This window comes from Pieris rapae, chromosome 11 (genome assembly GCF_905147795.1).
Source record: "Pieris rapae chromosome 11, ilPieRapa1.1, whole genome shotgun sequence".
NCBI lineage: Eukaryota > Metazoa > Arthropoda > Insecta > Lepidoptera > Pieridae > Pieris > Pieris rapae.
The window spans coordinates 8,697,938-8,712,649 of NC_059519.1; the positions used below are offsets into that span (position 1 = coordinate 8,697,938).

At 33.1% G+C, this 14,712-nt stretch overlaps 2 protein-coding genes and 1 long non-coding RNA gene across 4 annotated transcripts; 2 read left to right on the top strand and 1 right to left on the bottom strand.

Moving 5' to 3' along the window:
- Positions 1-258: 258 nt before the first annotated feature.
- LOC110999211 lies at positions 259-6,936 on the bottom strand. Its single transcript, XR_006750520.1, has 4 exons — positions 6,868-6,936; positions 6,675-6,795; positions 1,416-1,563; positions 259-489 (listed from the first exon to the last, which is right to left on the bottom strand). It is a non-coding gene; the product is annotated as an uncharacterized LOC110999211 (long non-coding RNA).
- Positions 1,813-6,079, top strand: LOC110999214. Of its 2 annotated transcripts, XM_045630223.1 has the most exons (5): positions 1,816-1,921; positions 4,362-4,475; positions 4,542-4,648; positions 4,723-4,947; positions 5,490-6,079. In XM_045630223.1, exons 2-5 carry the CDS (start codon positions 4,394-4,396, stop codon positions 6,030-6,032), a joined length of 957 nt encoding a protein of 318 aa, XP_045486179.1. In that variant the 5' UTR covers positions 1,816-1,921; positions 4,362-4,393; the 3' UTR covers positions 6,033-6,079. The 2 variants fall into 2 exon arrangements, with proteins under 2 accessions (XP_022123851.1, XP_045486179.1); XM_022268159.2 differs by lacking the exons at positions 4,362-4,475; positions 4,542-4,648; positions 4,723-4,947; positions 5,490-6,079 and adding an exon at positions 2,091-4,216 and having other exon boundaries at positions 1,813-1,921.
- Positions 6,937-10,434: 3,498 nt separating the features above from the next.
- LOC110999206 lies at positions 10,435-13,225 on the top strand. The gene is made up of 5 exons (XM_022268149.2): positions 10,435-10,721; positions 11,411-11,552; positions 11,968-12,121; positions 12,327-12,513; positions 13,047-13,225. Exons 1-5 carry the CDS (start codon positions 10,651-10,653, stop codon positions 13,201-13,203), a joined length of 711 nt encoding a protein of 236 aa, XP_022123841.2. The 5' UTR covers positions 10,435-10,650; the 3' UTR covers positions 13,204-13,225.
- The last annotated feature ends 1,487 nt before the right edge of the window (positions 13,226-14,712 follow it).

Consider the following 14,712-nt stretch of genomic DNA (forward strand, 5'->3'; position numbering starts at 1 on the left):
TCTAGTTGATAAAAGGGCCCGGCACTAGTGCTAGGCAGGCTACTTCTAATTAATTTGATATACATATTTGTTTTAAATATTGTAGTACATATTATTTGATGATTTGCTTTTTTAAAACAGTACACCCTCTGTCTTCTTTGCCGATGACGAGGGATGCCTACAGGTTCGAATTTAATGACGTGGAATAAGTGATACCTTGATAATCTTTTGTTCCAAAATAAACGTAATTTTTATTTTATTTTTTAGGCTAAAAATAGCGAGCATTCTCTTTTTTTTTACTTTAACTAATATTTTTGTATAGGGCAGATTTAAAGATTGGATTAAGTTTTATTCAGCTTTTGATATGCAACGAGGTTATCCATGATTGTAATAAAGTCCTCTTTATTTAAAGCACAAGGCCCATATCCAAGGCAGTCGTACCCTCGTAAGCCTCTGCTAGAAGCCTCTTCCAAGGCTGTAGTGTTTAACATTGAAGTAAGGAGTTCGTTCCTGGAAGTAAGTATATTTTTTGTTGTGAAAAAATGATCATTGTGTGTTTCAATTACAAATAGTTTCCTACTTAAATAACTCTCATCATATAATATATAGTTTTAAGTATTGTTACAAAGTTTAATTGTTGTACTAGTTAAATAAAATAGAATAAACCTTAGGGTTTCTTGAATTCGCCTAAAACAGTAACGTAAAGTTTTTATCGCCATGGAGTTTTACTTTAGATAGGGGCCGCATAATTTCTATAGCCTATTTTATTAATTTTAATTATAGTGAATTGTTTAATAACGCACTGCTAAAAGTTTTAAAATTTTTCATTTACCTATTATTAGATTCTAAATATACATACGCCCACTTGTAGACGCGTAGTCTATATTAGCCAAAATTATTTTTACCTCTATTTACTTATTTAAAATTATTAAAACTCAAACATATTTTGAGACGGGCTGTATCTTCAAATGTCAGATGATAGCGATCATAAAAAGCACAGGGGTGGTTTCAGTACAAGATTTTGAATATTTTATTGGGAAATGCGACGAAAATCCGAAATTTATCAGTAAGAATCAAAATATGGATTCGGTCAAAGGATTATCACAATGTTTAATAATTAAGCAATTGGAAAAGAATCATTAATGAGAACTGAAAGTAGATATTAATTATACAATACTGCTAATAGCGATCATAATAGTTTGAGCCGGCAAGTTATTTATATTTAGGAAAAAGATACCTGTATAATTACTTAATACTTGTATTTATTATATAAAATCTTGTTGACAGTGACAGTGACAGTCATGGCTGACACCGTAGAGTTCCTAATCTCTTGATAATCATTCGCCAATAATATCAGACTGCTTGTTATTTTATAGAGAAGATAGTATATTTTCTTAATTCTATCGCGAGTCTTCCTATAAAAATATCTTACATACCTCATAATTCGTTTCATCGTTTTTAAATATTGCATGTCATGTTTCTGCTGACTTGATACACATGCAAATCTTTCGAGACAGCCCGCGTTTTTCTCCATTATTTGTTTACTGAATTCCATAAATGGATTAGGTTCAATGTTATCTGAAACTAATTTAAAATGGTTACGGTAAAAACACAACCTACAACCTGGTATATATAAAATTTGTTTCTAATTATTTATGCAATTTTAAAAGACAAGTATACCAGCACAAACAGCTAAAATTCCGCTGCTGTTTACGTTTGTACGACCGTAGAGTTGGGAAATGCACGCAGAGAGAATCTCTTTGCATAAATTAAAAAAGAAGTATCATGGCCTACACTAGATGACATTCTAATTTCAAAATGTTATTAACATTTATACAATGACAGTTCCATAAAGACTGGGCATTTGGTAGCTTACGGGTTACAAAATAAAATTTTCAGTGTCCATAGTAATGTTTAAATAGGACAGGGGACCACACAAACCGTAAGTATTATTACTATTAGATATATATTACTTACTAGGACTCGCGTCATTACGAATATATTTATTTCATATCCTTTAAAATTTTAACCGTTGTTTGTGATTTACAAAGTGTGACCAAGATGTGTGATTATTATTCCTGAATCTCAACTATACTTATTGAACTCGGCAGATAATGGAGCAAATGTACCTCATCGAGATATTCATAGACAGAGTAACAATATACGCCACCTTAGAAGATGAACAGAGTGGCGCCAATAAAAATCTCATTATCAAAATAAGATTTGGACCGAAAGTTGAATTTATTATTAAAGAAGGACAATTAGCCCTGAATGATGACAAAAAAGATGATGTTATGGAATGTGATGAAAATGGTAAAAGAAAATGGTCAAGGACGATAAGAGTAGGCAAATCATATCTGTTTCCATCTTATCCTGATACTGTTCTCATGATATTAAGCAAGTTTCCTTTAGAGATTGAGATATGGAATGACGATGAGAACGAAGTGGAAATATTCGTCGGTGTTGGCACAATGTATTGGGAAAGTGAATTTTTCCATATGCTAAAGGAGACAGCTGTGGCTAATAAGATACACGAACCACTTACCATAAAACAAAATACACCTTTGTTTGGTGAATGTTATTGTAAAAGGGTCGGCGAAATCTCTTTCATTCTTAGACTTAGTGCATTGGGAGAAAGTATAATAACAGAATTTCAGCAACTTATGACTGACCCAGATGCCTTTGTTTTTAGAACTAATAAAGCACCGAGTATGTTTCAGTGTAAAAGAGTAGAAGGTGATGATAAAAACTTTTGTATGGTTGGTAGTTTATATGAAACTACAACACTTGAAGATCCTGATGTTCAAAACAATGCACAACAGAAAATTGAAATTTGTACTGAACTACAAAGTTGTGGTATGGGTCCAAAAGATGGTGATTATAGATGTAAACACGAATCGAAGGAGTCCCAAGAAACACAAAAGAAAGCATATCCTATTAATAAAATACGTATGGGTGATATAACTGGTCCTTGTGGAAATGCTAATTGTCCGTTAGCCCATAAAGTTAGAACATATATTAGAAACTTAGAATCCTATAAAGAAAAAGCAGAAGGTAAAGTGGAAGGTACAAAAGAGGAAGGGACACGGAAAATTTGTGGAAGTTGTGGTTGCAAAAATGACAAGTGGCATAGAGATGAGTGTCCTACTAAACAGGGTGAAGAAAATAAAGCTGACTGTACAGGTTGCGGTGGAGTCACACCCGCTGGGGAAACATGTGAGGATAGACAAAATAAATTAAACGCTGCCTTTGTGTTTAGCGTTACACAAGTTCCAGGATTTAAGGAATCAGTATATGGTTCTAGCTATACAGTTCAAAATCTTGCAACCGAATATGATTTATTATTGGCTGGCTCAAGTGCTCCTATTAATACCCAAAGTGTATGTAAATGTCGTCAAAACACAACTAAATTAAATAAAAGTGAAACCAGAAATACAATGAGTGCAACGGATATTAAACAGCCTGATAATAAAGTATCCACGAGAAGCTTACACAATGATACTCTTGTTTATAACGTTGAATCTCTCAGAGATTCAACGAAAAGAAAAATGTCTGTTTTTAACTGTGTAGAAATTGCTCAAGACAAGGATTGTAAATGCAGTCCTCCCAAACCTTCACCACCGTGTAAAACTTTTGACTGTGAGTGCATTCAGAAAACTACTAATGTCGCATCTCGTAAAGCACACAAACCTTATTGCCCACAGTATAAACATCGAAACACTTGCCCCATAATGAGGCATGAAGAAGAAGAAAAGAAACAAGATCCAGATGAAGACGAAGCAGAACCTTTGCCTTATGGGCTACCTCCCATTCAACTCGGCCCCTGTCCTGTCATCGGTAGACCTTGCTCTTATCCTGATGGTTTTGCAAGAATGTACAAGACAGCAGCAATAGCTCCGCAACCACCTAGTTACAGCGATGCTGGTAAAATCTGTTGTTCAAAAGAGTATGAAAGGATAAAGAAAGCAATAGCTGAATATATGAAGAATGAAAAGGATCATGATTTCCGATGCATAAATAAGTTTAATGTGGACACTGAAAGACGGTGTTGTGATAAGGAGCAACGACTGCTAGCTCTCGCTGGCAAATCTTGTTGTGGTTCACATAAGTTAGCCATACAAGAGAATAATGAAGATAAATGTTAATTATTACAAACTTCTAAAAATAATTCAGCCATTGATATTTTATTTTGTAACCCTAGTGTATTGTAATATCTAAATACACTAATATTACTATTTACCGTTTTTTATTACCTAAGCCTTTTTAGATTCGATCCCCAATCTCGAATAGATAGCCATGTCATATCCATGACATTTTATTTTACATCTAAGACTCAATATGAACTCGTATATATTAACAGATAATAACTGATTCATTGACAGAGTGAATAAACTACTAAAATAAAAGAATTAAAATGGGTGACGATGAAGAGGGCTTTAAAAAAGAGAAAAAAAAGGCATCGAAATACAATTACAGCTTTGGAGATGTTCATCCTGGTAAGTCTTTAATTCCCTGACATATCACGAAATCTAGAAATTTAATTAATGAGAATTACTCTTCAGGTGTCACAATTGGACATAAGGTATGCAACCCGTTTTCAAAACCCGGATATCCTGTGCCTGCCGAAATGGGTTGGTTATGGAACGCAACAGATGTACCTGGCATGAAAGTAAGGAGTTTGTTTTAATATAATTGTTTCTTAGATATTTAGTTTCATTATATTAGTTATGATTTTTGTGATAGCCAAGAAAAGGTTGGGCACCAGGAATTATCGGAAAAAGTGTTGCAAAATTGATGACATTCAAATGCGCGCGGCAAGGTCAAGATAAAGACAAAAGCAAGAAGAAAAAAAAGAAAGGCCGAGCAACCGGAGCTGACATGGGTGGCGGAGATTCGGAACCTGATGAGCCCTTGGAACCTAAGCCGGCTTTAAGAGTACAAAGAAAAGGCGACGTCTTTACCATTCAGGTGCCTGTTATAATATTTATATAATTGCCTCTTCACCCAACTGAACCGGCTTAAAATAAAGTTGCAAGTCTTACAGGGTATTAAAATTGTAGTCCCATACTCGTTCCCTAGGTCAATCATCAATATTTTCCAAGTTCCTTCTGCCAAAACCAACCTAGGAGTTCAGGCACCTCTCGTTCGAATTCTTCGCAACTATAACGGATTGAATACAGCTTATCCGGAGCTGGATATAATCGGTAGTGGGCTGATCGGTTTTAGAAAAAGCATTGTTGGGTACTTTTCTCAAACCTGTAGGTACGCTAACTAGCTACGTACGTAATTCGCTGTTTTGCTAATGATTTTTTTTCTCTATTTTAAGTACCAACATTCTTTGTAATTTTATTTTATTGTGTAATTATCTTATCTTGTTTATGTTTTTAATTTGTTTGTTTATGTTGTTGATAAATAAATAAATAAATAAAAAGTTTTTGATTAATTTTAATATTCGAATTGAACTATTTTTATCAGTTCAGTACATCGACTGATAAACAAATTTCAAACAGGTCAACCCGTTAAAAGACCTAACGGAAATAGCACCGAATGAGGACCCTTATGTTGACTGCGATCCAATGGTATTCAAGATTATAAAGAAACGAAGCCCCGAGGAACAAGCCAAAGTCGAAGCACGTAGGATGGTAAAAGTCAAACGCCAGAGAGATGCAGAAATCCGAAAAGCCCTGGCGGAAGCCGTTGAAGATATATGTAAATGTGCTTATATGGATGTATACTGTAATGATATGAGTGCCATCGACAATGTGATAGATAATTGTCCAGCGTTTAAAGAGCCCCCCTGCGTCTGTCGCGAGGAATCACTGAGTTCCTTATCCAGTAATGCAACTTGGGATATAGAGTATACACCACCATTTGGATGTTTCGATCTGGCCCCAAGAAAAAGACAAAATTACATACACGTCGAGACACAGTATATTCCGGCAGACGCAGGTATCGTCGACACACCGAAAATGAAATGCAAAAAATCCTGTTCTTCGATAAGAAACCCGAAGAAGAAAGTGTCCAAGAAAGTATGTTGCGGTCCCTGTCCTTAAATTTTATAAATTAATGTCCAGTTCTGTTAATAAATCTGTGATGAATACTTTATCTAGTTTTAGTTATTTTATCAGTTTTAACAATATTTTCAACAGGTTTTCCTAACTAAATAATAATATTAATGAAAAGTCTTTATTCAATTTTAATTACATTTTCTTTCAAAGTGTAAGATTTGGAAACCCTTTTGAGTAAAAATACCTGTGTTAGGGTTCAGAATATTTATCTATTTACTAACATATATTATTTTATTATAATTTTAATTTAATTTTATTTATTATTCACTCTTACTTACACTGCTAACTTTAACACTTATTATTTTTTTCCACTAATTTTCCACAATTTTTTTGTAACTGAGGCGCAAACTAGCTGATGTGGCCTCTGGCAGAATGACCAGCGCTGTGGCACATTCTGCTCCTCACCATAATGCTTAGCCAGGGCTAATTACAGCCACAGCACACACGCATTACACACTTAAAACGTATTCTTAAAAATAAAATATCTCGCATTTTTTTTTCTTTAATTATTGTTAAATATTAGGTCTACTCACTATTAGAGATATTTCGTCTCTATTGATCTAGAAATCAAATAATAAATTCAGCGTGATAAAATTTACGAAACTGTAATATGACAATACCACATACCTCTAGATGATCTGTGGTATGAACCGGATTTGTTGAGAAGAGGCGAAATAAAAGTTGTTACTAAGAATACTAATCCTCCTACGATTAGTGAAGAAAGATTGACGTGTATCTTTGGTAAACTCTGTAACAAATCGTTGAACAGTTAAACTAAAGAGTTTATTATACAGTAAAATTATAATAAAATCATATTTACCAAATCATTATGAGCGAATGGTGAGCCTTGCTCTGAATTTTTGATGGGTATTGTGATGAAAGGCAGTGAAAAATCTAATCCAACCTGTAATTTACATAAAACCGTTACAATAATGTTAAACAGGAAATAAACTAATCTTAACGCCTTACCTAAAGCCTGCGTTTTCTTAATACCGGAAACACATTGACAGTTACCGATAAATAATTATGACGTAATTATTAATGATTTCGAATTAAATAAATTGCGTGCGTACAAAGTACACCTGTCAGAAATGAAACTTCTTTGTAAATTATTACTAAGGTAAAAGACCCAGGTTATCATGTACCAGTATAAGATCACTCCATGTGTTTTGATATTTATATTCACATAGTATAGGTGCTAATCATAATATAAATAAATAAAAAAACTGCGTTTACCGCACAAGGCGTTATGCAACAGAATTGCCATCTAAAGTTCTAATATGTAACTATTAAACGAATTCATCAACAAATAGCGATCGATCTCCCTATCTCACTCTCTCTCATTTCTTCGACAAAAACGCTGCATACCTTCGTGACGTTATATCCGTAATAATTTTACCCTCATGTGCCTAAAGAAGTTTCACTTTAAACAAAGTACATAAAAAGTGAATTAAATATATCATTATACATATATAGGATGATAAAATAATTTTAATTTCACTACAAAAGATTCTGTTAAGAAAGATGAGTCAGGGCCCCAGATTTCTGTATCTGTTTCGTGATCATTGGTTAATGTAATAGGTAGGAAGGCCAGAAAAAGAAGAAGAAGAAGGAAGATCATTTGTTAATCTAATAGGCTATGCGTGACACGCCGTTGAGTTTTTCGGTCTAAGGCATACCGGTTTCCTCTGTGATGTTTTCCTTCACCGTTCGAGCGAATGTTAAATGCGCATAAAATCAATCGGTATAGCCGGGGATCGAACCAACGACCACGCGGATGTGAGTCGTATGCTGAAGGTACTATAAACTCTGTCCAATAGACAAAAAAATATCATCCGAAATTAAAATAAAATTCACTTGCCTGAAGATCGTCTTTAGAAGCATCAAAAGAAAATATCTTCGGTTGTCTAGGCTCCTGTTCACAATAAGCGAATGCTACGCAAATACAAATATATAAACTTTTAACCAACATTGTACCACGAACAAATAAAAAGTGATAAGTGTTACTCGTGCGAAAATGGTCAACCGTTTGTTGTCATTTCATGGAAAATTTACAGAAATAGCCGAGGAAATTGCATGTTGGTTTGCGATTTTAAGTTCCGCAGTTATTGTTACAAATGATAAGCAAAGAAGATAATGTAGATATTGTAATGTATAGACCTGCCATTTCTTTTCACTACGTAACTTCGGTACTGGTTCATTATTTGAAGAGAGACGAATTTAAACTATTTCATTTTTTTCGATCAATTAATTCATTTTATGCATAGATAATTTTCAGTCCACTTGCATTGCTATTTATCGCCAGTAGACATGCCATGTCAACAATTATTATAGGAATATCTGAGTTCCCATTCGACTCTATATTTTATAAGCTCTACTGATCTAAGTATATAATTGCTTTTACGCCTGTCGAGTTTGATGTCGTTTAAAATGATGTTTTTTTAATGACATAATAATAACAGTTCTCACATCTTTCTGTTTAGTGGCAAGGGGATAGCGATGGTGCAAGAAGATATGCGAAGAAACGCTTGTTAAACGGTTAAAAATAAAGTTTTTCGTTGTGAGGAAACTATATTATTTAATTATTAATAAGTATATATATATATACTCACATATTGCTCACACTGATGCCTCTGAAATATTTTATAATGTAACGACATGAAAAAACTGATTATTTTAATCAGAACTCAAGAGATTCGTATTTCCTCACAACGAAAAACTTTATTTTTAACCTGTTTTATATAAATGTATATATAAATACAAAATTAGTATATAAAATTATTTCTTGTATGGATAGTTGATACTTACCTTACGATAGTAATGAAGCATACAAAACAATAACAAAAAAACTTGTATTGTAAAAGTATGAAACGTGAGGCTTTAGGCCTGTTGTTAGTATTTTTGAAGTTTTCTTTTGGCGCGTTAGGGAAATTAGCTATAGTTAACATTTATAGATTTTCTAATGTCGTTCATCTAAGGTAGAATAAAATTTTTGAAAAGATTTTATCTTGTTTCGTCAAAGAATAACTTCTGATGCGTGTACAAATACACACATTACGCACTTAATACTCACATACTTATTCATGCACTCAGGCGTGTTGATAACGGTTGAAAAAAGATAAATAAAATAAGGTTAAATAATGAAATTATTTTAAGGAATTAAGAATTTAGTTTGTTTATGGATGAGCTGTGAACCCTGACATAGGTATTTTTTATTTAAAAGGGTTTCCAAATGTTACACCTAGGAATGAAATTGTACCTACTTAAAATGAATAAACTCTTTTTAATTAATATAAATAATACATAGCTTCAATCTGTTAAAAAATTGTTTTCTTTAAATGTGTAAAAGTAATGTTAATAAAAGACAATATTACTACTATTTTCTCAAATTTTTTATAGATTAAAAATTCTATATTTATTCTACCTTAGATTTTGTCTTTTAATTGTGTCAATCATTATGTACAATAAAAGGAACTATATATTACATTTTTTATCGGACAAAATCTGTTATCATTGATTCTTATCAGGCTTGATAAAAAACAAAATCAATTGACTAGAAAACTATTTGTGTTTATTCAACCTTTGAATTCTAAACTTTGTTAACATAAATATTATTGAAGCATATCATGTAAGAATTTACTTCTGCGAATATTTATCTTGATCATATTAACACGAAGAGCAACAGACCAGGAATAAACACAGGCTGAATTGATCAATATGCTTAGTTTGTAGTATTTTCAACGTTTTATAAGACAGAGTTATGATTCAGCCCCTACAGTTATGTTCTGACTAAATAGCTGAAATGACCTGATATTACCTAAACAACTTAATCCAGGAAGTACAAATCACTTCAGTAATAAGAATTAACTGAAGTGATTTTCTTTTGTCACAATTATAGTATATGTCGCAACTAGCTTAATTGTCCGTTTAATTAACAGCCTAGCCGTTTAACTGAACAAAGTCGTTTAACTAACGGCTTAGCCGTACATAAAACCGTACAAATAATATTAAAATGTACATGTCTATGTTTAAAACATATCAAATAGCTTTTTAATTATTTTGCAAACTGGTGTGAGTTAAAATATTGGATATTGGCACAGTCTGTCATTTTCATACAAAGGTCTATCCATATACACCGATCCGACCTACCATGAATAACTTGTATCGACCGATGGCTATTACTATCCCTCGGTTGGTTTTTGGTAAACATTTCTGAATATATTAATGAAATGAAATACGTTTATTTGAAACATAAGATCATTATGGTATCACTTATTCCACGTCATTAAATTCGAACCTGTTGGCATCCCTAACTCATCGGCAAAGATAAGATCTATCTCAGATGGTCTAAATATATTGAGATAGATTATTGGGTTTGGGTGTAAGTCTCAATGGAAGTACGCATATGATCACGACTATGTGTACAGATGCGTAAAAATATCAACAGTGACTTAACCGTAGTTTCATCGTGGAGACAATTCTTAAGATTACGATATCGTCATGCTGTTGTAACGTCATTGTTTCCTCATACAATTGTTCCGGGGCAGATGCCGGAACGACACGTATATAGTGAATATGGTGATATGGGGACCGGCAGTGCAAGATGGCATCTAAGATAGTTTTGTTGGTTTTAGTGGCTGGCGCCAGTGTGAGAGGAGATTATAGGAGCGACGGGTAAGTGAGCATGTTTTTTTTTAATTCTAAACATAAGACATAATTTTCTAATAACAAAAAATAAGTAATGAATAATTATCGCAATACAGTGAGGACATGATGCCAGCAGGGCCTGATTAACCCTTAGGTTATTAGCTGATTAGGTTGCAGCTCAGGGCGCGACGAAATCACGTCTTCGCTAGATCCTATGTATCATCCCCTGCATGTTTCAACTAGACTGAGACAAAATACGAAATAAACTGCATTTACAAGCAGGGAGATTTTAGTATCCAAATTAGATGAAGAATCAACGGTAGAAAAAGTGTTTAAAAATCTCGAAAGAAAGTCAAAAAGATACCAAAATAGATGAGTACTAACTACAGCTGCAAAGGCCTTTATTAGCAATAAAAACAGAAAAGTTACTTACATATAAAAGTGATTTTTAATAAACTATTGAATTTGAGAAAAAATAAGATGGCGCATCTCGATGGATAGCCTAGAACTCTCGATTAGTCACTGGCTGTCACCGGCACCAAACTTTTTAAATTTGTTTTCATTTTTATTTTATTTATTTATATTATTACTTTGTAGGTTAAAAAAAGTCGTATTGGAAAAAGTTATGTACGCGCAATTTTCTAGGTTGACATTAAAATCAAATAAGTATTATTGTATTAAGTATGTACTTCTAAAACTAAGGCTTAATATTCCAGTGGATTTTTACCAAGTCCAAGTTACCAAAGAACGGAAGATCAGCTAGCGGAGCCGTCTGCTAGAAGTGATAAGAGTAGAGACGAAAACAATGATCACGGGGATAGGACACAGAGATTCGGGATATCTTCATATGGAACTACCGTAAGTAAATCCAAAAAGTCTACAGACCTGAGACGATTTATTTTAGCCTGTCTGTCTAAAGTCAGGTCATAATTTTGAATCGATACTGGTATGTGTGATGATAATGTAGAAAAATTGAGATTCGTACATGCCGCTCAATATTTCACGCATTATTTTTTTCGTAAAATATGATTAGTGTCATCAGTAGCGAATCTTAGAATTATGCATAAATTTCTTTGCTGCTTTGCTTGGGTCTGTAAAATTTCATTTGTATACGCTGACATCCAATAGACTACTATGAATGTATAGATCTTCATGAAAATCCGTTTAATATTGCCGAAGTAGATAGATAAAAAAATCGTGTTATTATATTTTTGTCTAATAATTCCTCATGTTAAGTATTTATACTATAATTTTATGAAACCTTTTTTTCCAGGGTCCGTACGGAGGATCAGCTCCAGGGATCTACGGGCCGTTGAAAATAGACCTCGGAGGCGTTCTCCTGGGTTCTATATTAGGATTTGGTGCTGTGATAGTTTTACCCAAGATTATACACGCTTTCTCATATGGATATGGCGGCTATGGTCGAAGTAATGTATTATTTAAAACAAGATTTATTAAAAACCACGTGTGCGTCCGATTGTCTTCCTTCTTGAAAGTTACATAAACTTCGTTGTTGTATGAAAGTTTCAAGGGCCTTTTTAAACATTAGATTTAAACGTATGTCACGTGATTTTTTAAATTTTTCTTTATATCTGTTATTTTTAAGATCATTTAATAATGAAATATTTTCAGGCGCAGAAAGCGACTTAGGCCAGTTATCTGATCTGTTAGGACATTTCGACCAGACACTTGGTAGATATAACGTGGACTCGGCATCTTGTATGCAGCGTCTTGCTTGTTCTTATGTGCAATTGGCAAATGAAAATATGGTCACTGGTAATGGAACCGACTTCGATACCATTCTGGCTTCTGTTGCTAAGTAAGTACTTGTGACCGGAAATTATCTAAAAAATAGTTTTATTTTATGCCAAGAGTCAATTCATGATGAGTTTAAACTTTTACTATCATTATTTATTTACACATGGTAAGTAGTTTTGGGATTCTGTTACAAAATAGTTTACTTACCAGGAAAAAACGACTAATTATTTATATCTTTACGAATAATTATTTATGTCTTAAATTTTTTGTGGGTTTTATTTTATACATTTCTTATTTAAAAAAAAGTTTCGTGTAATGGAAAAAAATGTGTGTTTACTTATGTACACGCGTTAGAAGTTATACTTCTTTGGCGTAACAATATAAAATCTTTTCAAAAACTTTATCTTTCGCCTTATCCTAAGTTCTACGTTTGCAGAAATAACTACACTAACATTAGAAAAAAACTAAAATATCGACTATAGCTAAGGTGTCAGTTTTTTAGTGACGGCGGGAGACGGACGACTTCATAAATTATTTTAAAATTATTCATATAATCATATCGCAATATAATATTAAATTTAATTATTTTTCCAGTAATGCACTGCTTCACCGGATGCTCGAAGGTACCTCTATTTACGAAGCGATGTCAGCTGGTCGATCTTTGGAAACGGACTGCCACCAGCGGTATTCTAAATGTAGGCTTGATAAGAACACTGTCGTCAAAATCATCACGCAAATGATACCAACTTAGATTTCTAAATAAATGCTTTTTTCAATAAAAAAACGTTTTTTTAGTTCAAACCTGAAATGTATACATTGTTGTTGCATGACGCATTGCATGCTTCAAATTAAAGCCAATTAAGGACCGATCTGGTAAACAAACTCCAAAAAAGGACATTGTTTCTTACCATTTTTCGTCATCATTTCTAAAAGGGACAATGGAAATTTATGTATCCATTTTAAAAGATCGATATACGATTTAAATAACTTCGCTTGATAGAACAAAATCCAATTATAGTCAAATTTTCGCCACTTTGAATTCATTTTATAACGAAAATGTATGTGGAACATGATTTTGAAACTGACGCGATATATTTTATCTCAAGTCTAGTAATCCATGTCAGAAAAACATGATAAAATTAGATTAATTTAATGTTTTACATAACTTATTATTACGGGCCGGGTGCCTATTTGCTCCAGCTCCCCACTGCTTGCAGTCAGTTATTTTAAACGGTGATCATGATGATCACGAAGATCATGACATATCAAAGGTTCAAATCCCAAAAAAGATACTGAGATTCTTCTAACAGCAAATATTTCATGGTAGCCGTAGGTAATTAATTTGACTGAGCCAGTATCGTTCTTTAGCTTACGTTACTCAAAAAATGGGAAACAAAATCCAATAAAAAACCACGTACAAATTTAACAATATATTATGTCAATCAAACCCTATCTACAATATTGTTCTGATATGCTCATCAACTCATACAACCTTATTGCATTCTAAATACCTTTAGAAACTATATTTAACTAATGTACTAATTTAAGCACCAAAGCTGTTTTGAAATACCTACTTTCTAGTTATCCATAGTGAACGAGACTTTTCCCTCGACCTGGATATGCTTACACTAGCGTTATCTAACGTACTATGAGCTTAATAAACTTTTGTCACTTTTATTTTCAAGAAGAGTGTTAAGAACAAAACATTCATGGTTACGCACGTTTTTGGAGACCCTTAGACAAGTGCCTTTTAGTTTTTGAGTTGAATATTAGCGGGTCACGTGATGAGTAATTTTTGATAGATTTGGTTAATTTCAATAAAATTTACAAAGAACAAACAAATGCTTTAAATATGTATTAGACATATTTCATCAATTCACCGAAACGATGCGAATTCAAAATTTTATTCTGTTTTATTGTTTGGCATTTACAGTAACAATTTGTTAGTGTGTACTCCGTTTTATATGTGCTAACGGCAAAACGTATTTTTGTTAGGTACATCGTAATACATTCTCAAACTACCGATAGAGCTACAGCACTGGAATTTTCATCCAGGAAAGGAATCATTTAATTAATTTAGTTTGCATACATCTTTTCGTAAAAAAATCAATATTTGAGAGTATCCCTGGGGCCGGCAACGCACTCACTAAAAATTGATGTCTATGAGCTGCGATGACTGCCCTTTTTGCCCCCCCCCCTATTATATATAAAAAAGGGAATTTTGTGGGCGTATTATCATGGTTATATTTAAATTCTCCAT

Excerpts from the sequence above, each read along its gene's own strand:
- LOC110999214 (XM_022268159.2), top strand. The coding sequence starts at position 2,094 with ATGGAGCAAATGTACCTCATCGAGATATTCATAGACAGAGTAACAATA.
- LOC110999206 (XM_022268149.2), top strand. The coding sequence starts at position 10,651 with ATGGCATCTAAGATAGTTTTGTTGGTTTTAGTGGCTGGCGCCAGTGTG. Across the intron at positions 10,722-11,410 it reads GGAGATTATAGGAGCGACGG|TGGATTTTTACCAAGTCCAA; the intron begins GTAAGTGAGCAT and ends TTAATATTCCAG. Across the intron at positions 12,122-12,326 it reads ATATGGCGGCTATGGTCGAA|GCGCAGAAAGCGACTTAGGC; the intron begins GTAATGTATTAT and ends AAATATTTTCAG.